The 26,261-nt window shown below is 32.8% G+C and overlaps 1 protein-coding gene across 1 annotated transcript in view; it reads right to left on the bottom strand.

Annotated features, from left to right (window-relative positions):
• LOC142239673 (cell adhesion molecule Dscam1-like) overlaps positions 1–26,261 on the bottom strand; it is a 179,970-nt gene that overhangs the window by 66,583 nt on the left and 87,126 nt on the right. The window contains exons 16-20 of the mRNA XM_075311459.1: positions 6,678–6,797; positions 2,315–3,541; positions 2,080–2,235; positions 1,028–1,711; positions 855–963 (exon numbers count right to left, since the gene is read on the bottom strand). Coding sequence (XP_075167574.1) covers positions 855–963; positions 1,028–1,711; positions 2,080–2,235; positions 2,315–3,541; positions 6,678–6,797 — 2,296 coding nt within the window. The remainder of the gene's footprint in view (positions 1–854; positions 964–1,027; positions 1,712–2,079; positions 2,236–2,314; positions 3,542–6,677; positions 6,798–26,261) is intronic.

Raw genomic sequence — 26,261 nt, 5'->3', positions numbered from 1 at the left:
CGAAGTGGACCAAGTTTTGCATGGTTATTAGAGACCAACACCATGTACCAAATTTCAGTCGGATCGGATGAAATTTGCTTCTCTTAGAGGCTCCGCAAGTCAAATCTGGGGATCGGTTACATGGGGGCTATACGTAAAAGTGAACGGATATGGCCCATTTGCAATGCCGTCCGACCTACATCAATTACAACTACTTGTGCCAAGTTTCAAGTCGATAGGTTGTTTCGTTCGGAAGTTAGCGTGATTTCAACAGACGGACGGACGGAAATGCTTTGATCGACTCAGAATTTCACCACGACCCAGAAAATATATACCACGACCCTTAGAGCAATACTTCGATGTGTTACAAACGGAATGACAAAGTTAATATTCCCCCTACCTATGGTGGAGGGTATAAGAAGTGACTAATTATTTATGGAATATTTAGAAAAGTCGAAAATCTAAGCCGTTAAGACGTATCGACCATTTTTAGAAAAAAAATCGAATACCTCTTAAATTCGATTAATCAACTTCTAACTTTGATGTTGAAAAAACGGACTTATTGACTTTGGTAGTGACCAAAATCCTCTAATCAAATTTTAACGAAAAAAAATTTTTTTAATTCAAAGTAGAGATTATGTAAATATGTCTTTGATAACGCAAAAAGTGACGAGATAAAAGTAAAAAAGAGTCACATTTCAAAATCTTAAAATGTCGACTTATCCTTTTTTGAAAAAATTAACATTTGCAAAAGCGAAAAATCGACTTTTCCAAATTTATAAACAATTGAGAATGGCTAAAATGGAGCTACAAAATAAGCAATTCCAAATTGGAGTAAAGTTAAAGTTTGTTTCAGTTCTGCCCCTGATACTTACTTGTTGAATCCTGTAGCATAAACCTGATAACGTGAACCGCACAATAGATTATCGATATTGAATTTCTGGGCATCGACAGCAACTTCAGCAGTTTCCCATTCGCCAAATTCTGGAAGAAATTTTCGATCACATAAATCAATATTTTAACTTTCCCAACAGTCACTTCAACTCACCTGGTTTGTAATGTAAAGTATAACCATGTAATGGAGCTGTATCACCTTCATGAGGCTTAACCTTAACAGTCAATGAATCGGTAGTGGTGGCTGAGAGAGTAACCTGTGGGGACATTGGTGGAGCCAAAACAATTAATTTATGGGTAATGGAATCTTTGGCAATAGAATTCTCAGCATGACAAGTATAATCTCCAGCATCTTGACGATTTACAGACTTAATCAATAGAGAGCCATCGGGTAAGACACGCATACGATCATTGCCAGTGAATTCAACACCCTTGATTTTCCATGTAATATCTGGTTGTGGAGATCCAACAGCCAAACAAGGCATTTTAGCATCTTCCTTAAAGGTGGCAGTGAAGGTATCATCGAATGAGGCAATTTTGGCAGGAACTTGATCACTGGGCATGGCAACAATACTCTTTGAGGGTTGACCTTCACCAATGTTGGTACTGGCAGTAACCCAAAATTCATAGGGACTATTCTTTTCCAATTCGGTGGCTTCGTAGCTCATTTGATAATGGGGAATTTTTTGACTCTTGGGTTCACCTTCGGCACCTTCAACTTTAGTGTAGACTGTATATTGTTGGATAATGCCATTGGGTTGTGCTGGTGGACGCCATGAGACCAAAATGGCAGCTTGACCCATTACTAGAGCCTTGACATCGGTGGGAGCTTCAGGAACTATAAGTTTGGGATGAAGAAATTAAAAATTTACATGAGATGGAATTGTGTCATTTGGATGTTAAGAGAAGGGAAAGAGGTTATTAATATTATCAAAGAAGGCGATGCCATTATATTTTAAGCCCAATGATAAGGAATCTCCACTTCAAAGCAAGTGAGTAGAACCACTATGGTGCTACCTACAGTAGTGCATTCAGTATTACTAAGTCGATTGAAAATTTTCTTGTTTTGTGAGACAAAATTCAAAACCCTTTGTACCTCAATATGCAATATCAACTCTTCTAAATTTTTCCATGAAGATTTTCAGCAGTGTCATAGCTCTCTGCCATTAGTGTTTTGTTATTTCTAAATCTTCGAATTCAACTTACCATCGGGTTCAGTTTGGCAGTGAATTGGCACGCTACGAACACCATCACCTCCGGCAGTGGTAGCCAAAACTTGCATAGTGTAGTTGGTGTATTTCTTCAAACCATGTAAAACAGTGTCCGAGGAGGCAGTCTTCTTGTAATGGCGTTTAGTTTCATCTACAAAGAATATTTCCAAAATATCAATTACAAGTTCGTGTCTTAAATCTTTTGTTTTTTTGGTTTCTCCTCAACTTACCATACCACTCTTCGCTGGGAGAATAGACAACTTTGTATGTCTTAATAACACCGTTAGCCGATTCCAATGGTGGACTAACCCAGCTAACACGGATGGTCTGTGAGGTCAAGGTGGTGCAGGAAGTATCGCTTGGTGGTTGGCTTGGAGTACCTTCGGCAGTGAATTGTTTCTCTTCATCACTCAAGGGACCAGCTCCAATCTTATTGAAAGCCTGAATAACCACTGAGTATTGGGTGTAGACGCGTAAATTATTCAATTCCAGACTATGTTCTTTGCCTTCTTCAGTCAAAAAGTTTACAGTTTCAAAGACATACGAGGAGTTAGTGTTCGATAGTTTATAGCCAACATAATAGCCCAAAATTTCTCCATTCCATTCAGAACGGGTAGGAGGTTTCCAGGTAACACGGAGTGTGGTTTGATTTACAGGATCAACTTTAATGTTTTGGGGTTTGCCAGATGGAGCCTCCTCAGCAGTAATAATGGTAACAGCTTCCGAAGTCTGAGAGGTGCCAATGGTGTTTTCGGCAACAATACGGATATTATAGGTGGTGGCAGGATTCAATTTTTGTACTTGGGCTTCAGTTGTATCTCCAGGAACCATAACACGATCAATTTCATCCCAAGAGGCGCGAGATCGTTTGAATTCAATAATGTAACGAGTAATTGGAGAATTTCCATCGTAGGGTTGGGCCCAGCTTAATTGTACCGAACGTCCTGATTTATCCAAAACTTTCAAGGCATAAGGCATTTCAGGGACTTCTTGAATAATCATATTGATACTGGCATCATCAGATCCAAAAGCATTGGTGGCAACACAAGTGAATAGGGCCGAATCAGAGCGTTCAGTTCGTTTAATGGATAATGACGACATAACACCAGTCGATAAGATTTCTTCGCGAATTGTGTAACGATTATCATTCTTGGGGTCCAAACGCATGTTGTTCATGTTCCATAAAATACCAATGGGTTTTTCTCCTTTAGCTTCACATTGTAAGACAGCAGGTTCACCACGGCGAGCAGTTTGATTACGTAATTTTTCTGTGAATTCTGGAGGAGCCTGAACGCTGATCATAATCACGGCTGAGAGTCCGGAGCCAATACCATTAATAGCTTCGCATAGATAATAGCCTTCATTGGTCTTTTGGATGTTGTCAATATGGAGAGTGCCTTCTTCAACGCGAATATTATCGTTCTTCTTTAAATCCTTGTATTCACCAGGACTGTTACCTATGAAGGTTAAAAATGGGATTATAGATTGAAGAATTATTATTTTTTAGAAATAATCAAGGATATTTTATTTTATTAAGGAGCAAGAATTTATTGTATCAAGAGCCACAATGAATAAAAAATAAAGTTAAAACTAAATATGATCAAATTAAAAATACTAAAAATAAATTAAAAATATTTAAAAAAATAAGAATCCTTTCAGATTCTGCCTAACAAAATTATATTGGAGTACCCTAGAAATGTATAGCAAAGAATTTTGATGTAAAAGTCATCTTATTAGTTGTATGGCTTAATAATTTTGGAAAGCTGAAGAGGAATTTTCATGGTTTTGTTATTGAAAAATTTCACTTTTCCTATAACCCCCATTTTCAGGAAGCTCCGTTAGTGCTACGTTAGCTAACGAACTTTTAAACCGTACTATGGATATGTCTGTCATCATTTCTATATATTCCATATGCCAGTTAGAAACTTAACTGCAGAAAACTTTTCAGTTAAAGTTAACCGCAGAGAAGATATTTCGATTTTACTTTCTGTTAACTGGGAGTTAAAGTATAACGGAGATACATGAAAAGGGCCGTAAATCACATTAGCCTAACCGATTTTTATTTACATTCAAAATGAATATGCGAGCAATATAAAACGAAATGAATGAAGGCTGGGTCTTGAGCACAATCCACCATTGGCTGAAGTAAAATGAAACTGTAAATTCTTTGAAACCCTTTTTAGAAAAAATTCTAAAAAGGGTTCTCGTAATTTGCAAACCCTTCTCAAAAGAACTTCCATGGAAGTGAAAAAATCAACAGGCACAGCTTCAAATTTCTATAGACGTGAAATTTTTATTTTACTTTTATTTTTATTGTTTTTTTTTCACATTTCTATAGATTTTCTGTTCTTGTTTGCGAAATTTCTTTGCCGAAAATTTAAATTTAGACTTTAAACCGCCAATTACAGTACTTTCTAAGACTTGTCTAAAAGAACTTCATTGGAAGTGAAAACAAATTGTTGGAGGATCCCGGGATACTCTTAAAAACAAATGTTTGTGGAACAACTTCAATTTTTTGCAGGTACCTTATCAAATTTTGTAGAAGAGTAATCTGCAAAATATTCTTCTATAACTTAGAGGTAATGAAATAAAATTTTGACAAAATTTTCTATAGAAATAAAATTTTGACAAAATTTCCTATAGAAATAAAACTTTGACAAAATTTTCTATAGAAATAAAATTCTGACAAAATTTTCTATAGAAATAAAATGTTGACAAAATTGTCTATACAAATTAAATTTTGACAAAATTTTCTATAGAAATACAATTTTTGACAAAATTTCCTATAGAAATAAAATTTTGACAAAATGTTCTATGGAAATTATATTTTTGACAAAATTTTCTATAGAAATAAAATTTTGACAAAATGTTTTATGGAAATAAAATTTTGACAAAATTTTCTATGGAAATGATATTTTTGACAAAATTTTCTATAGAAATAAAATTTTGACAAAATTTTTTATGGAAATAAAATTTTGACAAAATTTTCTATAGAAATAAAATTTTGACTAAATTTTCAATAGAAATAAAATTTTTACAAAATTTTCTATAGAAATAAAATGTTGACAAAATTTTCTATGGAAATTATATTTTTGACAAAATTTTCTATAGAAATAAAATTTTGACAAAATTTTCTATAGAAATAAAATTTTGACAAAATTTTCTATAGAAATAAAATTTTGACAAAATTTTTTATGGAAATAAAATTTTGAAAAATTTTCTACAACAATAAAATTTTGGTAGATTAGTTTTGGCTCGAGTGACAATCGTGATTTTTCTGCAGAAATAACATTCTGACAATATTTTCTATAGAAATAAAATTTTGACAAAATTGTCTATAGAAACAAAATTTTGACAAAATTTTCTATAGAAATAAAATTTTTTTCAAAATTTCCTATAGAAATAAAATTTTGACAAAATTTTATATGGAAATGATATTTTTGACAAAATTTTCTATAGAAATAAAATTTTGACAAAATTGTTCATAGAAACAAAATTTTATATAGAAATAAAATTTTGACAAAATTTTCTATAGAAATAAAATTTTGATAAAATTTTATATAGAAATAAAATTTTGCCAAAATTTTCTATAGAAATAAAATTTTGACAAAATTTTCTACAGAAATAAAATTTTTTCCAAATTTTGGTAGATTATTTATAGTTCGAGTTGCAACCGTACTAATAAATCAAATCGGTTGATCGATAACACAAGGAAACAATGGTTCTGTTGGTTAGGAACTGAATATTGTTTTTAACGCTGAATTCAAATCTGCACTTGGTCGACTTTTCGAGATACACGATTATGTTCAAAGTTAGAGCACTTCCGCCACATATATTGGAATAACTTGAAAACGGTTCACCATTTTAAATTATAAAGAAAAATCAGATACTCCCAAACAATATTCTCTGCAAGCCATGCTTACATTGTTTCTCAATTTTCCAAGTAGTTTTAGAGATATCGTTCAAGTTTTGAAAAAAAAATGAAATTTAAAAAAAAAAAATTGTTCCTTAAAAATTCCTAAAAAATAAAAATGGGACTAAAATCACAGTTTTGGTCTAGAAATAGTTAGTTAATTATATTTTGAATAAAATGAGCTTTATATCGTTACAATCGATGCACAACTTTTGATTTTTTACGACTTTGAAGTTATTCCAATATATGTAGCGGAAGTGCCTTAATTTTGAACATAACGCTATATCTCGAAAAGTTGAGCAGATAGAGAAAAATAAAGATTAGATTTGAAATCAGCGACATTATTAAAAATTTGCCATAAATTTCCAATCAACATCAAAAAAGTTAAATTTTATTCCCGTGTGTAATATAATACGAAGGAGCCTCTATGCCTCATTTTTGGACCACTCCGGCTAAAGGTGATAAGAAATATTTCTGCAGGGTTTTATGTTGATAATTTTTCCTTGCTAAATTAGATATTTTAATTAGAAGTTATTTAAAATCATAAATTTTTTAATATTCGTTTTTTTTTGTAATAATCAGTTCATGTTGGCCCATGTCTGTTAAATACTATGCGAGTTTGTGCCTTAAATCTTTTGTTTTCTAATAAAATTTTAATATTTTTTTCAATGTTTACTTACCCACAGCTTTCTTCCAGGTCAGTTGTGGTTTAGGGAATCCATCAGCTTTGCATTCTACTTTAGCATCAGATCCTTGAGCGAAAGCTTTGTCAGTGGGTTCCAAAATCCATCTTGGTGGTACTATTGTTTTATTTTAAAAATAATTCGGAGAGAATAAAATATAATACATTAATATAATTTTCGAAGGCATTTTAGTTTTAAAAACATATAAAATATTTGTACAAAGCATGCGGCAAGGATATGAATTTTATCTTATTGAACGGAAGGACGGACTGACGGGAAAATAATAAAATGAAATGGCTTTATATGTCTTCAGAAATTATTATTTATTATTTTTTGAGTTATGGGGTTTCAGAGATTTTTTTGTGGAAAAATTACTTTTGAAATTTCAAAAATTACAGTATATATGATAATGCCATTTTATTTTATATGTTTTCCAAGAGTTTACTTACAGTTTACAGCAAATTTTTTTTTTACGATTTTTAGCCAATTGATTTTGGATACAAAATTTTTTTAATATGTATTGATATAAAAGATGATTTAGATTTTTTGATTTATTGGCTGGTTTTTTATTACTGAGAATTTTCTTAATTTTGCTCCAACAAAAATAAGGGAATACCATTTTAAGCCGTATAATGTTATTATGTTTTGATCAATACATGTTGATTCGAAAAATATGTTGGAAGACTGACAAAAATATTGTTTTCCGAATTAAAAAAAAATGTTTCTAATGAAAGGAAAAAAATCTTATAAATAAATTCATTATACAAGTATTTTGTAGCACTTACGAGTATGTAAAAAAATACATATTTTCTCTTTAGAGAAAATCAGCTGGTATCAAAAAAATATGAAAAAAAATCCCCGTATGTGTCTTAAGTCTTTTGTTTTTCACGGACCAAGAGACTATATAGCCATATATCTATTTCATATCATTTCAAATTTGCTGTAAACCTTAGTAGACCCCTATATTGTATTAACTAAAGCAAACTACAACAGAAAAAGCTTATGATCTATATAAGTAATAAACTCAAGCATAATGGGATAACATAAAGTGAGAGGAGGAAAAATGAAATTAAAAATTTTAATGAACAGAAATATGAAAATCTATATAGCATGCAGATCAAACAAAGTGTCAAAGGATGATAAGTTCACTGAATAAAAATATAATTTTTATAATACAGAAAAAATATAGCAGAGCATTTATAAAGCATTTGAGTTATATCCTTTGACATCGTTTCGGTGAAATAACGAAACTTACTTTGTTTATATACAAAAATTATAAGAAAATAAAATGATGAATAAAATGAAAATTTAAATGAATCAGATAGGAATATTTCAGGTTAAGGAGGATGGGACATCTAGGATACTTTGGTGGAGGATTATTAGGCATAGAAAGGATATTGAGAGTAGGTTCGATTTTCATTTCGTTCTTATGAAATGTTTCATTGTTTTGGCAATGGGTTTCGTGGTTTACTTTTTGCATAATAAACAAGACTTTGTTTGTTTTGGTTTGCAAGGCAGTTAAGATCTGATAGGCTGCTTGCCGCATATGGATAATGATGATGATTATTATTGAATACGAATATGGTATAAATAATTTAAATTGCATTAAAGTTAGTTTGTTATGATAGTAATAGCATTTATAGTTGTTGTTGTTGTTGTTAATAAGACATCATGGGTGATTTGAATTTTTGTTGTTGTTGTTGTTTTTTGTCTGTTTTATTGCTTTTTGTTGTTGTAATTACAAAAAAACAAACAAAAAAATAATTGCTGCGCACATTTATAGTTTCACATACTTATGATTGCATATCCACAATACACTGATATAGCTAATATGGCTAAATTCTTTCAAAAATTATGGAAAAGCCAAAAAAAAATCAAAAGAAACTATAATTGAAGTGTACTAAGAACATAACCTAAACATAAATCATTGATAAATCATAAATAAAAAATGACAAGCCTTCGTTTAATCGGTGTGGTGATGTGTATTAATTTTGTTTACCAAATATTTATATCTGATGCTTTTTGATTATACAACGTAGATCATTATTGCGGATTGTTTTTGGTTGTATATATGTATGTGATTGTGTATTACGAGCGTAGATTTTGTTATGTTATTCAAGTGCTTAATTGTGGTCTGGTGTGGTAGTGGTGGTTTGTGGTAATAGTGCTTGATATGGTGTTTTTAGGTGCTGTTTTCTTGCATATGTGTGTTTAAGAGCTGTTTTTTAATCTTCTTGATTTGGTTTACTATATTGAGATATTGAAGTATATAAATATTTTTTATATACAGATTTTCACAGAATTCCCCCCATACCCATCAAAAAAAATTTTTTTGTAGCTAGCTACTGATGGCTTCAAAATAATATATATTCTCGATTACGTCAAAAATCGATTTTGTTCATAGAAAAGGAGAAAAAATATTATAAAATTCTCTTTGCAGAACTAAATAAAATCGTTTGACGAACGATTAAAAAAAAAAAAAAACTCTATACCACATTAATATCTATTAAAAAAGATGTATTGTATCTGTTTTGTCTATTGTTCCAGAATTCATAAAATATAAAATCAAGACCTATATTTAAAATACACGCAAATTTTTTATTTATTAATTTTTTTTAATTTAATTAATTTTAATTTTTAGTTTTTCTGGAAAATTAAATTTATATTTGTTTTTCAATTGTTTCTTCGCCGCGTTTTTTTTTTTGAAAACTCTTTACCACATTTTCCAAAGGATAAATAAATACAAACGTATTTGCCTTGAAAAAAAAACAATTTTACCAATAGAGGAATTTTAGTTGGTCTAAAGTTTCGATGAAAAGAACTATTTTTTCCCTGTAGTCAAATAAGAGAGAAATCACCAGAAATAAAAAGAGATATCGTCGTCACAATTTAAATAGTATTTACTAATATAAGACATACTACTGTGGGCAAAAACTTGGAGTGAACTTGTTTGTAAAATAAAAAAATCCCTACTGCTTTTAAATTAATTTCATCCCCTCTTTCCGACAAAAACAAAAAAAATCTTTTATCAAAGTATTTTGAAATCCTATCACCAGAAACCAAAAGAGATATCGTCGTCACAATTTAAATAGTATTTACTAATATAAGACATACTACTGTGGTCAAAAACTAGTGAACTTGTTTGTAAAATAAAAAAAATCCCTACTGCTTTTAAATTAATTTCATCCCCTCTTTCCGACAAAAACAAAAAAATCTTTTATCAAAGTATTTTGAAATCCTATCACCAGAAACCAAAAGAGATATCGTCGTCACAATTTAAATAGTATTTACTAATATAAGACATACTACTGTGGTCAAAAACTTGGAGTGAACTTGTTTGTAAAATAAAAAAATCCCTACTGCTTTTAAATTAATTTCATCCCCTCTTTCCGACAAAAACAAAAAAAATCTTTTATCAAAGTATTTTGAAATCCTATCACCAGAAACCAAAAGAGATATCGTCGTCACAATTTAAATAGTATTTACTAATATAAGACATACTACTGTGGGCAAAAACTTGGAGTGAGCTTGTTTGTAAAATTAAAAATTCCTACTTACGCTTTTAAAATGATTTATTTTCATCCTTTCTTCTCGACAAAAACAAAAAAACATCTTTTATCAAAGTATTTTCAAATCCTATCACCAGAAATCAAAAGGGATATCTTCGTCACAATTTAAATAGTATTTACTAATATAAGACATACTAATGTGGGCAAAAACTTGGAGTGAAATGGTTTGTAAAATTAAAAATTCCTACTTATGATTTTAAATCAATTTCATCCCCTCTTACCGACAAAAACAAAAAAAAATCTTTTATCAAAGTATTTTCAAATTCTAGTCACGGTTGCCTCAGTTGGTGGAATTCTACCAAAAATTTTCGATTTTTTACTGTTTGGTAGATTGGTGGTATCTACTGCGAAGAGTTGGGTATCAGGGATTCATACAAGATGGATGACGGATGCAACATTTATCAGGCGGAGGTATTTTCCATGGCGAAGGCTGCGGAACTACTGTAGATGAGGCCGATATTCAGTAGCGATATCAGCTTCTTCATCGACGGTCAGGCAGCAATAAAAGCCTTAGGAAATCCGAACATAACGTCGAAGGTAGTCAGCCGCTGTCGTAGAGGGCTTAGAGTTCTCACTGAACAGCATAATATCACTCTGTGCTGGGTATCTTGACATTATGGAATAATGGGAAATGAGGAGGCTGATGTGTTGGCTAAATAAGGCGAACGAGGGACGAACAACATCGTTACAAATGTCTTCCCCCCGCTACCTTTATATACTTACAGGATCAATGTAAGATACGATAATTTATGGAAGGGAAGTTGGGCTTCCTCTGCGACCTGCGAACAAACCATACTGATATGGGACGACAAGAGCCGCAAGAACTCGGTTTTTTTTCGACAAGAGCCGCAAGAACTCGGTTTTTCGCAGAGATGATCTGAGAGTATTGATAGGCATCATAACAGGACACAACACCCTTGGAAAACACATGGTAAGGATCGGCTTAATGACTGACGATATTTGTAGATGGTGTCTGGACCCAGAGGCAACACACAAAAAAATTTCTTTCTGGTTCAATCACGAAATTAATTGATCCAATTAATTTTTTAATTGAAATGTCTTCAATCACAGAAATGATAGTATCAATTAAAAAATTAATTGAAGGTCAATTAAAAAATTAATTGATCCAATTAAAAAATTAATTGATACTATTAATTTTTGTGATTGATTTTTGTTTCAATTAAAAAATTTGTTGAATCAATTCAATTTTTAATTGAATATTTTTTAAAACTCAATTAAAATTTTAATTGGAAAATTTTTCGTGAAATTTTTTTCTGTGAACAGAAGATTCCTACCATTTTCTGTGCCCGTGTCCAGTATTATCCTTTAGAAGAAACAAGATACTGGGCTCCTTTTTCTTTCTGCAACATGAAGGATATACTTGCCTTCATAAAGGCCACGGGATGGAAGACTTAGGAAAACTTTTTTTGGAACTCGCCTGCAAACTCAAATGATTGATGAGGACGAAGAAGAACAACTATAAGGAAACACAATGGATCACCAAGGTCTAAGTGGGAGCCAGCCCTTTTTTTTGCTACGGGCTGGTCTTATCCTCCATAACCTAACCTAGGTTAGGTTAAGTGGCAGCCCGATGTATCAGGCTCACTTAGACTATTCAGTCCATTGTGATACCACATTGGTGAACTTCTCTCTTATCACTGAGTGCTGCCCGATTCCATGTTAAGCTCAATGACAAGGGACCTCCTTTTTATAGCCGAGTCCGAACGGCGTTCCATAATGCAGTGAAACCACTTAGAGACGAACTGAAACCCTCAGAAATGTCACCAGCATTACTGAGGTGGGATAATCCACCGCTGAAAAACTCTTTGATGTTCGGTCGAAGCAGAAATCGAACCCACGACCATGTGTATGCAAGGCAGGCATGCTAACCATTGCACCATGGTGGCTCCCATATAACCTAACCTAATCTAATTGGTAGAATTCCTGATGTTTTGGTAGATTTGGCAAAATATTCCTCTTCAAGCAAGAGGTACTTCACAAATGCTCTATAGTAAACAAATTTGGACAATATTTTCTATAGAAATAAATGTTTGATAAAATTTTTCTATAGAAATGAAATTTTGATAAAATTTTTTATAGAAACAAAATGTTGACAAAATTTTCTATAGAAATAAAATTTTGACAAAATTTTCTATAGAAATAAAATTTTGACAAAATTTTCTATAGAAATAAAATTTGGACAATATTTTCTATAGAAATAAAATTTTGACAAAATTTTCTATAGAAATAAAATTTTGACAAAATTTTCTATAGAAATAAAATTTTGACAAAATTTTCTATAGAAATAAAATTTTGACAAAATTTTCTATAGAAATAAAATTTTGACAAAATTTTCTATAGAAATAAAATTTTGACAAAATTTTCTATAGAAATAAAATTTTGACAAAATTTTCTATAGAAATAAAATTTTGATAATTTTTTTTATAGAAATAATATTTTGACAAAATTTTCTGAAGAAATGAAATTTTGACAAAATTTTCTATAGAAATAAAATTTTGACAAAATTTTCTATAGAAATAAAATTTTGACAAAATTTTCCAAAGAAATAAAATTTTGACAAAAATTGTCTAAAGAAATGAAATTTTGACAAAATTTTCAAAAGAAATAAAGTTTTGACAAAATATTAATAATATTTAAAAAAAAATTCTATAGAAATAAAATTTTGACAAAATTTCCTGTAGAAATAAAATATTGCAAAATAAGATTTTTTGTTCTTTAGTTTTTTTGTAAAAATTTCTCCACATTTTGGTAGAATATTTTTGGCTCATGTGGCAACCTAGTCCATGTCCCGTAAAGCCACACAGAAAAATCCATTCTTAGTAAGATCAATCGTAAATATATTACTGATAATTGAAATTTGGTCCAGAGTAATTAATTGTCCTACCAATTAAGGAAAACAAAACGCATTGAAATGTAAAGCCCGCTATGGTAAAATTCACTTTGCTTTTTACGCACAGTAGTATAACTCTTCATGATGTCCAAAAAGGATACTCATAGGTTTTGAAAATACTAAATTCATTCAGCATTTGTTTTACGCTGAGATTTTTTTTAAATTTATAATTTTGTAATTTATATTTATTGAGTCTTTACGCTGAATATACAGTAAAATCTCTCAAACTTGGAAACTCTGAACAGGGGACACCTTTCGTGAGACGTTTGCTATATTATCACAATAAAAATTAAAGATTAAAGTGGACAACTCCCAAATGTGGATAAAATTTAAGCCACCGTGGGTATCGATATTTGAGAGTTTTGAAACAAACTATAACATACTTTCAGGAGCGGTTGTAGAAAAAGACTATGATTCCAAAACCACTATTCAATGTATTTACGGGTATTTAGTTATATATATGTAGTTTATATCCCAATATCCCTTATCTCAGATATTTTTGAGAATGATTTATTGAACAAATATAGTAGTTACGGTGCCTGAAAATGGGAATGTACATACATGCCCTCAAAGTTGAGACATGTCCCCAAAGTACAAACTTTACACTATGAAACGAATAAGTGATGTCTAATAGATTGTATTTTGACGCATAGTGGAACGATACGATAGAAAGTCATATTGCCGAAAAGGGGAATTATAAATCTTTCAAATTTTGAATTGGTGGAGCTTCGGTGATTGTCAAATAATTTTTTTATCATATCCCAATTTGTGACTCGTTTCCTATTGTAAAAAATATTTAAAAAATATTTTTTATGTATATTCCAAAAATATCAGTCCCATGTTAATGATCATATCCTCGAAATAAGACAAAATTGATTTTTGTTTTTTTTTTTAATTTAATGTAAAAGAGTACGAGTACGTCCTTTTAATATATGTTCTGAGAAAATTTATTTATTAACCTTCAAAATATAGTTTTATATGGTATTATAGTAAAACAAAATCATTGAAATTTCTAAATAGTTCTTCATCTCTACGTCACTCTATTTCATTGATGTCGACAATCTAGCACATAAAGGTTTTTCATATATACGTAAATATAATATTTTAATAGAATTTTAAGCAGACGGACAGGCGTATCAGAGATTTCTTATTTAAAAAATAAAATTAAATTTTCTGTGGTATAGAGTTTTTGTTCAAAATTTAAACTTCTATATTAGTTGATAATAAAAAAATGTTTAATTTGCTGTTATTATAATAAAAAAAATTTAAGAATGTGTATAAAATTATTATCTTAGAAATCATGGTGAAGAAGAAAATGTTTAAAACAAATTTGTTTGCCTACCATTAACTATTAGATTTCTGGTTCTATTGAAAGTACCAGCTAAATTTTTCACCCTACACATATATTGACCTGCATGTTCTGCGGTCACATTGTGAATCATCAAAAGACTGGTATGTGAGCCCACAGTAGCCACTGTGGTATGGGACATTTCCTGTACAACATCATGAGAATTCCAAAGCCATTCAATGTGTAGGGGTAAATCACCCTTGGTAACAATACATGTAAATTGCACATAATCACCAACATTGCAAATGGGTGAGGATAGTGAAAGATTGGCTAAAAATGGAGATTCTTAAAAACACACAGGGGAAAGAGATAATTGATGTTGTTAATAATTTTAGAAAAATATAATTTAAATTCAGAGGCAAATGAATAAAAAACTTTGAATCTCAATTTTTCAAAAACTACAAAGTTTTTAGAGAACTAAGATTTTTGTGTAATTCGCCCATCTTGGATTCTAATAAAATTCCTTGGTTTTCATTTCGTGGATTTTGGATTTAAAGAAAAACGAATTGCAACTAAATTATAAAATCGTAATGAAAAATATACTTTATATTTTAAAAATTGCAAATTCCATATTATTTTTACCCTTAACTTTCAATATGGACCATTTGCGAGCCTCTCCAGCTCGATTGCTGGCAACGCATGTATAATTTCCAGCATCCCCAATATTTGTCTGACGCAAAGACAATATCAGAGTATACTCATCGATTTTATGATAGATCGAACGTAATAAAGGCTGACCATCCTTAAGCCAGTATATATCTATGGGCAAGTCACCAGATATTATCATACACATAACTCGTACAGCCTGACCGCCATTTACCCCATTGGCATTGAATTGAAATGACTCAATTTCAGGAAGTTCTAAAAATCATTGAAAAGAAAATATAATTGGGGAGCAATACAAATAAATACCCTCCCCCTCCCAAATGCGAAGAAGTGTTTATAATAATATAGTATACAGTGCAGGATGATATGAAAACATTTGCATACTTTTGGGATTTCTAGTTTTTATAAGACCACATTAAATCTAAGCCCAAAATTAGTACATGAGAAGAAAATATACACTGATGTCACATTGGTTAAAGGAAACATTATTTCATCTATCACCTTTGATGTTATATATTACACGGATCTCAGCACATTTACAATATTATTAAAGCCACAACCTCCTAAAACTATGCTCTGCTATGTTAGGAAAAAAAAACACAAACGTTCTGCAAAGTGCACTCCAACCAACCCTTGGATCATGTGATTAACTATATATCTATTACAGAAATGCATTGTTAAAGAGTTACGAATAGTAGAGAAACAAAACGTTCACAAACCCCTAATTGTAAGATTGGTAGATACTTCAGTGTAACCAGCATGATTAGCACCAATACAAGAATATTTTCCTGCATTCTCTGGCTGTACACTTTCAATATTTAACGAACTGCTGCGTTTACTATGCATAAGTGTGGTTATACCCTTCATATGATAAACAGGCTCATCATTATAATACCAGGTAATATTAAATGGAGCATCTCCATGAAGAACAGCACAATTCAATTGAAAATAATCACCCACATACAAAGGGGAATCCATGGTTGAGGGTAAAGGAGCCAGTTTGGGGGGAACTTTTGAAGAAACGATAAAAAAACATTAACTTAAAATCAAAATAAATAATAAAAATCAAATATAAACGATATCTTAGTAGAACCTCGAAATATTTTTCTGAAATCTAAATACCATTGACCACCAGGGTAGCTGTATAATTTGTAACTCCTGCTGCATTTTTCCCAAAGCATGTATAATTTCCTGCATGATGTCCCTGTACCGAATCAATAGTTAATACTGAACTTCTTGAGCCCATTTTTGCAATTTGTATACCCATATTTTGGGCTTGAGCATCACTTAGTTTGTGATCATTGAAATACCAATAAATCAATAGGGGATGATCTCCATGTATTATGGAACATTGGAGAGTGCAATAATCACCGGGATAAAAAGCTTCTGCTCCCGTTGTAAAGGGAGCAATTTTTGGTAGAACTTTTAAAATAGAAAGAAAGTAATGAACATTTTAATACAAATTTATACAACGGAAGTGAAAAAGTTTCGATGGGTCTCCATACTAAATAAACTTATCATCTGCTATCTTAGAAAAAGATAATAAATAAAATTTATATTTTACCATTCGTTGGATTTTTCCCGTGACATCTAAATAATGTCCGTGAATATTATCAAAAAAAAGAGGAGCTGAATTTATGATATCCTATACCAAAAATTCTAAATCGTATGGCCTTCTCCCTATGTTGTAAAATTGTATAAAATCAGTTCAGGAGGATTTGATACAAATGCTTCTTAAGTATTTCCAGAACGGTCCACTCGATTGGGCTAATCTATCATTCTTTAGGATTCCCAACATGATGTACACCCAGAGAAGTAATATGATCACCTCAAACATGTTTCAAGAGCAAAACGTTATTTTTGTATGGTAACCATGTAACATGTTTGTCACAAAAATGTTGTTTTCGCGTCAAGCATAACTTGCTTGCCAAAATCAGATACATAATTTTCGAGAAAATAACATGATTGCGACAACTATGTTACCTGGTCACCATACAAAAATAACATGTTTGCTCTTGAAACATGTTTGAGGTGATCATATTCCTTCTCTGGGTGTACGGAATAGGATCCATATCACTGCATTTCTTGATAAACCCTTCATATAGACCAATTATCCGATATTACTTCTTGAGTATCGAGGTCAAATTAAGTTGGAAATATAAGTTAGGATATCTCATTTAATTTTAGGGGATATATCCATAAGTTGTTCTTTTCGTTTAACAGACCTTCCATTAGCTTTCTTGATAGTTCCCTCAATTTTTATGGTGTCCGTCCATCAGTCTACTTGTCTACTTCCAGCGAAAAATATTGCAATATTTTTCCAATACAGAGGAGTTGTTTTCGCGCATGTTTGAAGGTTATAACAAGTATATATGGCCGTAAGTTCGGCCAGGCCGAATCTTATGTATGTAGCGTAGAAACTTCTATGTAAGACTGTCATCCACAATCGAATTACTTGGGTTGTGGTATCTTAAATCGTTTTCTAAATTGTGAGTTAGTCCATACGTGGTATATATTAGACAAAAAAGGTATGTGTAGGTAAGTCTACAAATAATTACGAATCGACATGGAGTATTGCATGGTACGTAGGGAGCCAGAATTGAAAAATGGGGGTCGCTTATATGGGGGCTATATACAATTATGAACTTGATATGAACCAATTTTTGTGATTTGGGATCGATTTATCTGAGGGCTACATAAAGGGTGATTTGTTAAGAGCTTGATAACTTTTTTTTAAAAAAAAACGCATAAAATTTGCAAAATCTCATCGGTTCTTTATTTGAAACGTTAGATTGGTCCATGACATTTACTTTTTGAAGATAATTTCATTTAAATGTTGACCGCGGCTGCGTCTTAGGTGGTCCATTCGGAAAGTCCAATTTTGGGCAACTTTTTCGAGCATTTCGGCCGGAATAGCCCGAATTTCTTCGGAAATGTTGTCTTCCAAAGCTGGAATAGTTGCTGGCTTATTTCTGTAGACTTTAGACTTGACGTAGCCCCACAAAAAATAGTCTAAAGGCGTCAAATCGCATGATCTTGGTGGCCAACTTACCGGTCCATTTCTTGAGATGAATTGTTCTCCGAAGTTTTCCCTCAAAATGGCCATAGAATCGCGAGCTGTGTGGCATGTAGCGCCATCTTGTTGAAACCACATGTCAACCAAGTTCAGTTCTTCCATTTTTGGCAACAAAAAGTTTGTTAGCATCGAACGATAGCGATCGCCATTCACCGTAACGTTGCGTCCAACAGCATCTTTGAAAAAATACGGTCCAATGATTCCACCAGCGTACAAACCACACCAAACAGTGCATTTTTCGGGATGCATGGGCAGTTCTTGAACGGCTTCTGGTTGCTCTTCACTCCAAATGCGGCAATTTTGCTTATTTACGTAGCCATTCAACCAGAAATGAGCCTCATCGCTGAACAAAATTTGTCGATAAACACATTTCGAACCGAACACTGATTTTGGTAATAAAATTCAATGATTTGCAAGCGTTGCTCGTTAGTAAGTCTATTCATGATGAAATGTCAAAGCATACTGAGCATCTTTCTCTTTGACACCATGTCTGAAATCCCACGTGATCTGTCAAATACTAATGCATGAAAATCCTAACCTCAAAAGAATCACCCTTTATAACTATAGACCGATATGGGCCTAGTTAGGCTTGATTGTTAACGGCCATATACTAGCACCATGTACCAAATTTCAACTGACTCGGATTAAATTTGCTCCTCCAAGAGGCTCCAAAACCAAATCTCGGGATCGGTTTATATGGGGGCTATATATGATTGTGGACTGATATGGATCACTTTTGGCATGGTTGTTAAATATCATATACCACCATCACGTACCAAATTTCAACCAGATCGGATGAATTTTGCTTCTTCAAAAGGCACTGGAGGTCAAATCTGGGGATCGGTTTATATGGGACTGATATCCACCAATTTCTGCATGGTTGTTGGATACCATATACTAATATCACGTACCAAAATTTCAACCGAATCGGATGAATTGTGCTCTTCCAAGGGGCTCCGGAGGTCAAATCTGGGGATCGGTTTCTATGGGGGCTATATATAATTATGAACCGATTTCGACCAATTTTTGCATGGGTGTTTGAGGCCATATATTAACAGCGCGTACCAAATATCAACTGAATCAGAAGAATTTTGGTCTTCCAAGAGGCTCCAAAACCAAATCTCGGGATCGGTTTATATGGGGGCTATATATGATTGTGGACTGATATGGATCACTTTTGGCATGGTTGTTAAATATCATATACCACCATCACGTACCAAATTTCAACCAGATCGGATGAATTTTGCTTCTTCAAAAGGCACTGGAGGTCAAATCTGGGGATCGGTTTATAAGGGGGGTTATATATAATTATGGACTGATATCCACCAATTTCTGCATGGTTGTTGGATACCATATACTAATATCACGTACCAAAATTTCAACCGAATCGGATGAATTGTGCTCTTCCAAGGGGCTCCGGAGGTCAAATCTGGGGATCGGTTTATATGGGGGCTATATATAATTATGAACCGATTTCGACCAATTTTTGCATGGGTGTTTGAGGCCATATATTAACACCACGTACCAAATATCAACTGAATCAGATGAATTTTGGTTTTCCAAGAGGCTCCGGAGGTCAAATCTGGGGATCGGTTTATATGGGGGCTATATATAATTATGCACCGATGTGGACCAATTTTTGCATGGTCATTAGAGACCATATAATAACACCATGTACCAAATTTCAGACAGATCGGATGAAATTTGCTTCTCTTAGAGGCTCCGAAAGCCAAATCGGGGGATCGGTTTATATGGGGACTATATATAATTATGGACCGATGTGGACCGATTTTTGCATGGTTGTTAGAGACCATATACTAACACCATGTACCAAATTTCAGCCGGATCGGATGAAATTTGCTTCTCTTAGAGGGTCCGTTTATATGGGGGCTATACGTAAAATTGGACCGATATGGCCCATTTGCAATACCATCTGACCTACATCAATAACAACTACTTGTGCCAAGTTTCAAGTCGATAGCTTGTTTCGTTCGGAAGTTAGCGTGATTTCAACAGACGGACGGACATGCTCAGATCGACTCAGAATTTCACCACGACCCAGAATATATATACTTTATGGGGTCTTAGAGCAATATTTCGATGTGTTACAAACGGAATGACAAAGTTAATATACCCCAATCCTATGGTGGAGGGTATAAAAATTGGAGACAATAGGACACAACTGGATTCATTTCGAAAAATTCGGAAATCGACTTTTATTAAAAAAAATCGAAAAAGTAAATTCGAAATCCACTTTTTATTTTGTTTTGAAAATTTGTCTAAATGAATTTATTACTTATTAATATTTTTATTCGATTTTTAGGGAAAAGTCGAGATTGGGTTCAAATACCAATTGGTTTAAATAGTTTAATTAATTCCAAAAATATGTAGATTATATTTATAATTGATTTTGAAAATTCTTCTACCATATCAGTCAACGATTTGACAAATTTTCAAGAATTTATAAGTTATAAAAAAAATTAAAAATCGACTTTTCCAATGATTAAAAAATGGATAAGTCGAATAATAGGTTATAGATCTCACAATACTTAAAATGGTCAAACGTGAAGGGTGGATGCCCAAGATTTTAACTGAGAGAAGATCAGTTAATTTGTGCGCTATTTGAGATGCTCAAGAAGCTAATTTGGAGGTTGGATGCTCAAGATTTTAACTGAGAGAGTTGTATGCGCGAATATTTTCCATCGATAACAATTATTCCATTACAGGAATATCGATTACAAGTGACGATATTATTAGTGATATTTGTAGAATATATGTGTGGTCCGGGTTTTTTTTCCTGACGCGATAAATATATTTTTTATTTCGATATTTTATTTTATTTATTTTTTTTAGAAATTTTATTTTTGCTACGAACTACGATGATAAAAATATTTTCAATAAATTGTGAAGCCCATATCTCAATTGGACAGTGTTGCTTGGCCTATATGTCCAAGAAAGTAGAATTGCCATTTTCGAATTTCGAAAATTTGAAAGTTGTGCTGGATTGTGCTAGGTTTGTGCCGATTTGTGCTGCAATTTGTTTTTTTAAATTTTATCAAATAGCCGAGATATTTCGAAAAAACTTTTTTCAACAAAATTTTTGCCAGAATCGCCATTTTCGAAATTCGACATTTTGACAGTTGTGCTGAGTTGTGCTAGCCGAGTACATTATTGTGCCGTTTAAATAAAAATTCTATCTCTTATAGTTTTCGAGAAATTCTAAAATTTCGAAAAATTTCCAGAATCGCCATTTTCGAATTTCGAAAATTTTAATATTGTATTAATCCGTTATCGACTTGTGCTAAGTTGTGCCGTTGAGATCACCTTTCTATCTCAAGCCGTTTCCGAGAAACAGCCAAATTAAATTTTTAAAAAAGTTCAAAAATATGTGTTTGAAAAACGCCAAAATTTAAATTTTCGAATTTCAAAAAACTGAATGTTGTGCCAATTTGTGCTAGTTCAGTACTCATTTGTGCCGTTCGAATCAACTATCTATCTCAAACCGTTTTGGAGATATTCGCAAAAACTTTTTTTAAAAAATGCCAATTTATGATTGAAAATAGTCAAAATTTAAAATTTTCGAATTTCAAAAAACTGAACGTTGTGCCAATTTGTGCTAGGTTAGTACTCATTTGTGCCGTTTGAATCAACTTTCTATCTCAAACCGTTTTGGAGATATTCGCAAAAACTTTTTTTAAAAAATGCCAATTTATGCCAAAATAGTCAAAATTTAAAATTTTCGAATTTCAAAAAACTGAACGTTGTGCCAATTTGTGCTAGGTTAGTACTCATTTGTGCCGTTTGAATCAACTTTCTATTTCAAACCGTTTTGGAGATATTCGCAAAAACTTTTTTTAAAAAATGCCAATTTATGATTGAAAATAGTCAAAATTTAAAATTTTCGAATTTCAAAAAACTGAACGTTGTGCCAATTTGTGCTAGGTTAGTACTCATTTGTGCCGTTTGAATCAACTTTCTATCTCAAACCGTTTTGGAGATATTCGCAAAAACTTTTTTTAAAAAATGCCAATTTATGCCAAAATAGTCAAAATTTAAAATTTTCGAATTTCAAAAAACTGAACGTTGTGCCAATTTGTGCTAGGTTAGTACTCATTTGTGCCGTTTGAATCAACTTTCTATCTCAAACCGTTTTGGAGATATTCGCAAATTTTTTCTAAAAAATAGCAACTTGGCTTTGTATTCAGTTTCCAAGTTTTATAAGGCTTGAATGTAGTGATATCCCAATGGGTCCCATAAAAAGACTCTTCATTAATTTGAATGTATTTATTTTAATAATAAGCTTAAACCTCTATATTACGATGGTCAACATCACAAGTCTTCAAGCTTTGTATAAAATATAATTTGAGGATCAACTAGTGTGTTAATATTAACACCAGTTGGAGATTTTTCTGATGATAAGTCATCGTATTCCAACCAGTGGTGATTTATTCCCACATAGCCAGTGTAGTGTCCAATCGATGTAGTGCTGTAATTGCCTCTGTAGCCGACGAATCCCGCAATCTTGTACTTAGGGCCCCCACAAATTTGGGTATATCACAAACTTTTAGCCGGTTATCCAAACCAATATCGACACTAACTAGAAGATGGGGACTGTAGTAGCAGTTGCATAGCATGTCCTGGCTGCAACATCTTTTGACTCTATTTGTGAAGTCCAATGCCTCCGCAAGATGTTTTATTCCTCTCTGTTTTATGATGTCGAGATGAATCCGAGTATCTACAAACACATCTGTCTTCGAAGAGTTGCATATTTGACATTGATACATGACGACATAGCTAGGTGCTCCGGAGAGTAGTTCCGTTGCCAAATCGGTGATGTTACACTCGCAACTAATGTTTTCCATGGTGCACGTTGATTTGTAATTGTTAGTGAATTTCGAAATTCTTCTTTGAGCAGTCCGCATTGATCGGAGTATAGATGCTCGCTCACGAAATAGTTTTGCACAAAGCCTTTCCTTCAAGAACATCCTGGCACAGCTAAACAAAGGAATGTCCACGTTTTGTAATTGTTCAGCATACGAAGACTCGTTCGCCAGTGCAATACACACAATCTCAAAAAGCTATCGAATGCACATGTGTTAGACAAAGACACAGAACATCCCTTTAGCTTCACATTTGGACAACGGGATCCATTTGGAATAACAGGGAGGTAGGTTCCTTTATCTTTCGTAGATGGTTCAAATTCTGGATATTTTTCACCATACCGTGCCCGCTTTATTTTAACCTTTTTGGATTTCTCTGATTGGAATCGTTTGAAGTCGGATACTACTTCTATTTCACTCTCAGAATCAGGAGAATCATCCGGCAAAACTGCAAATTCTGCTTCATTTGTATTTCTTTTGTTGTTTTTTTTTCCGCCAATCTAACTCCAAAGAAAGTTCATTCTCAATATTTACATTTTGTTGAATTCGCTTAGGTTGTGATGGGCATGTTTTTGATGTATTCTCCAATATTATTTTCCCTTCGATGTCGGTAGATTTTGCTATATAATCGACGTCTCCACCTTTGTTTAATTTGAAGCATCCGGTTGTAGACTCATACAACGTTTTTTGAATTTCACGTATGTGTATTGCGGCGAATTTATCCACACGAAGCGGAAGACCTACCGCCCGAAACTGCCTGTACTTCAGATCGTTAAAATAGGATTCCACGGGTGCAGACGTTGCATTTACTCTTCCTTCTCCACGAAGACCACGCATAATTTCGGTAAATATTGGAAAATACATCATTAATTTTTTTAACTTCACAGCGAAGTCGGGAAGCATATATCCATTAAGGTCATCGTTGATATCCATATACTGCCTTTTGGCGTTTTCAGCAACTTCGTTGTATGTGTTATTCACATAGGTCTGAATACTTGAATATGGTTCTTCTTCTATATGATGTTCTTCGACTTCTGAGTCCTCCAGTTCAGAAGAATATAATTGGTCATCAAAATTAAGTTCTGGACTTCCCTTTATTTTGGACCTCAAGTACTCTTTGGCTTCAAATGCCGGACTTCCTTTTTCGCCACTTTTGTGCAATGCCAATTTCAAAATTGAAATGAACATTTTATGCATCTCTGAAAAATCACTTTGGGTCCTCAAAATACATAAAGAACGCATGTACATTGCTCTTACTCCAGTCTGGTGTTTGGAATAGCACTTCCACCGAGCAATTATGTTCGTAAAATGACACACATCTAAACGTAAAATACAAGAGGGAAATGTTTTATTATTACCGCAAATAATATCGAAGCACCAATCTAGATAGTGGTGCAAACTATTTGCATTCGAGAAGACGCGCGATGCCGCACCTAGTAATGCTTTATCGAAGTCGCAAATAAATTCTTTCGGTACCGTTATGTTTCTCGTTTCATTTTGGCATTTTCTTAGAAATTCTAAGAACCAACTTATAATCGCAACAGTTGTTTTAACCGTGGTTAGCATTTGACATACCGGTACCGTTTTGTTGTTAATTTGAATGACCGCCTGGAACAGAAATATGTGCGAAGATTTTTCTTTGTTTGGTAAAACAATTGATTTTACTACACTGCCCGTTGCGTCCACTATTAAAGATTCGTTAAATTTCGAAAATAGGTACATTTGATCTCTCGACCAATAGTGAACAAAAAATGGATCAAGACCGATATTGCGAATTGACGCAGAGTATTTGGTTGTGTATTTTAAATTGTAAATTCCGTCTATTGCATTTGTACCCGTTATTCCTAACATTCTATTCATAGCTTCCTGTTTCGCTTTCCCTAGGTTTTCAACTTTAGTCAAATTCGGCGGACTGGTATCTCCAAGCATTTCAATTAACCGGTGAGCTTCGTTTCTTCTATATTGACACGGCAATAAATTTTTCTCTACCAAATTATTACCGATGGCTTTTCGTAAATTGCCTCGAAGCGGTCTCTTTTTTACGTGATTTACACTACCGTCAAAATCGCTAATACTACAATACATTTTGACAATTTCACCTTCATTAGGCTCTTGAGGAATTTTGCCCAGAAATTTGCAGGGACATTCAGCACATTGACCAGATACCGATATATATATTCCCGATTCCGACACTTGAGATTTTTTAAAAATGAATGGGCATGGAATATTTGTTACATTATGAATCTCTTCGTAAAGAACATACGTCCATGTATTTTTTTCAACGTTTTTATGGTACGATCACGATTTTTGAAAATATGTAAACTACTTTCTGGTTTTAAACTAGACCAAATCTCCGTAATGTCTATATTGAATTCAACGATGTTAGATGATGTATCGGATGAACTGTTAACCTCGTTTGATTCGTTGCACGGACAGTCAATGTTAAGGATCGATACCAAATACGTATACAAACTATAACGGTTCGCTTTGAAAAGAGTATAAATATACTTCGGTTTCATTTTATTACAATTTTGTAACGAATCACTTAAATTTTTATACACGTTTGCGGATGGAGGGGCTACATTTCCTTTTGAATCAATCACGTTGGAAAATTTGGGTTCACGAATAAGTTCTCTTAAATTTTCGATTTTATTATGAACTTGATTTGCAGACGATTTCTTCACTTTACTAATTTCTGGAACGGCGTTAGTTTTATTGTTATCAACGGATTCACTATTGATCGAACTCTTTCCCGAACTCATTTTAGATTTCACTTTTATAAAAATTGATACAAAAATTGGCACAGAAACTTCGAATATAAGCACTTTTGATATGACTATGTAGGTGTTTACAGTTTGAGGTTACGGTTTTAATTGATTGGGAAAGTGTAAACCACGCTTCATTGAATAGGATAAATTCTTACAAAGCATAAATGAGTACAGGTACACTCTATACGTGGTAGATCACATGTGTTTTCAACTCTCACATTATTGGGAAATCCTATAATTCGATTTGTTACCTCTTATTCATTCACAGATAAGGAAGTCTATTCAGAATTTAAGAATGAATCGGTGGATTGTTACCTGTATTGCAGTGGTACGGAGCACGGATTTCCCAAATTTACATGTATATGGACCCCGACCTACATTTTGCCTGTATATGACCACGTCTGAAATTGCCTGTTATCACCA

This window comes from Haematobia irritans, chromosome 5 (genome assembly GCF_050003625.1).
Source record: "Haematobia irritans isolate KBUSLIRL chromosome 5, ASM5000362v1, whole genome shotgun sequence".
In the NCBI taxonomy this organism is placed as follows: Eukaryota; Metazoa; Arthropoda; class Insecta; order Diptera; family Muscidae; genus Haematobia; species Haematobia irritans.
Note: the sequence above shows the minus strand (reverse complement) of the source record. Positions and strands in the feature narration are given on the sequence as shown.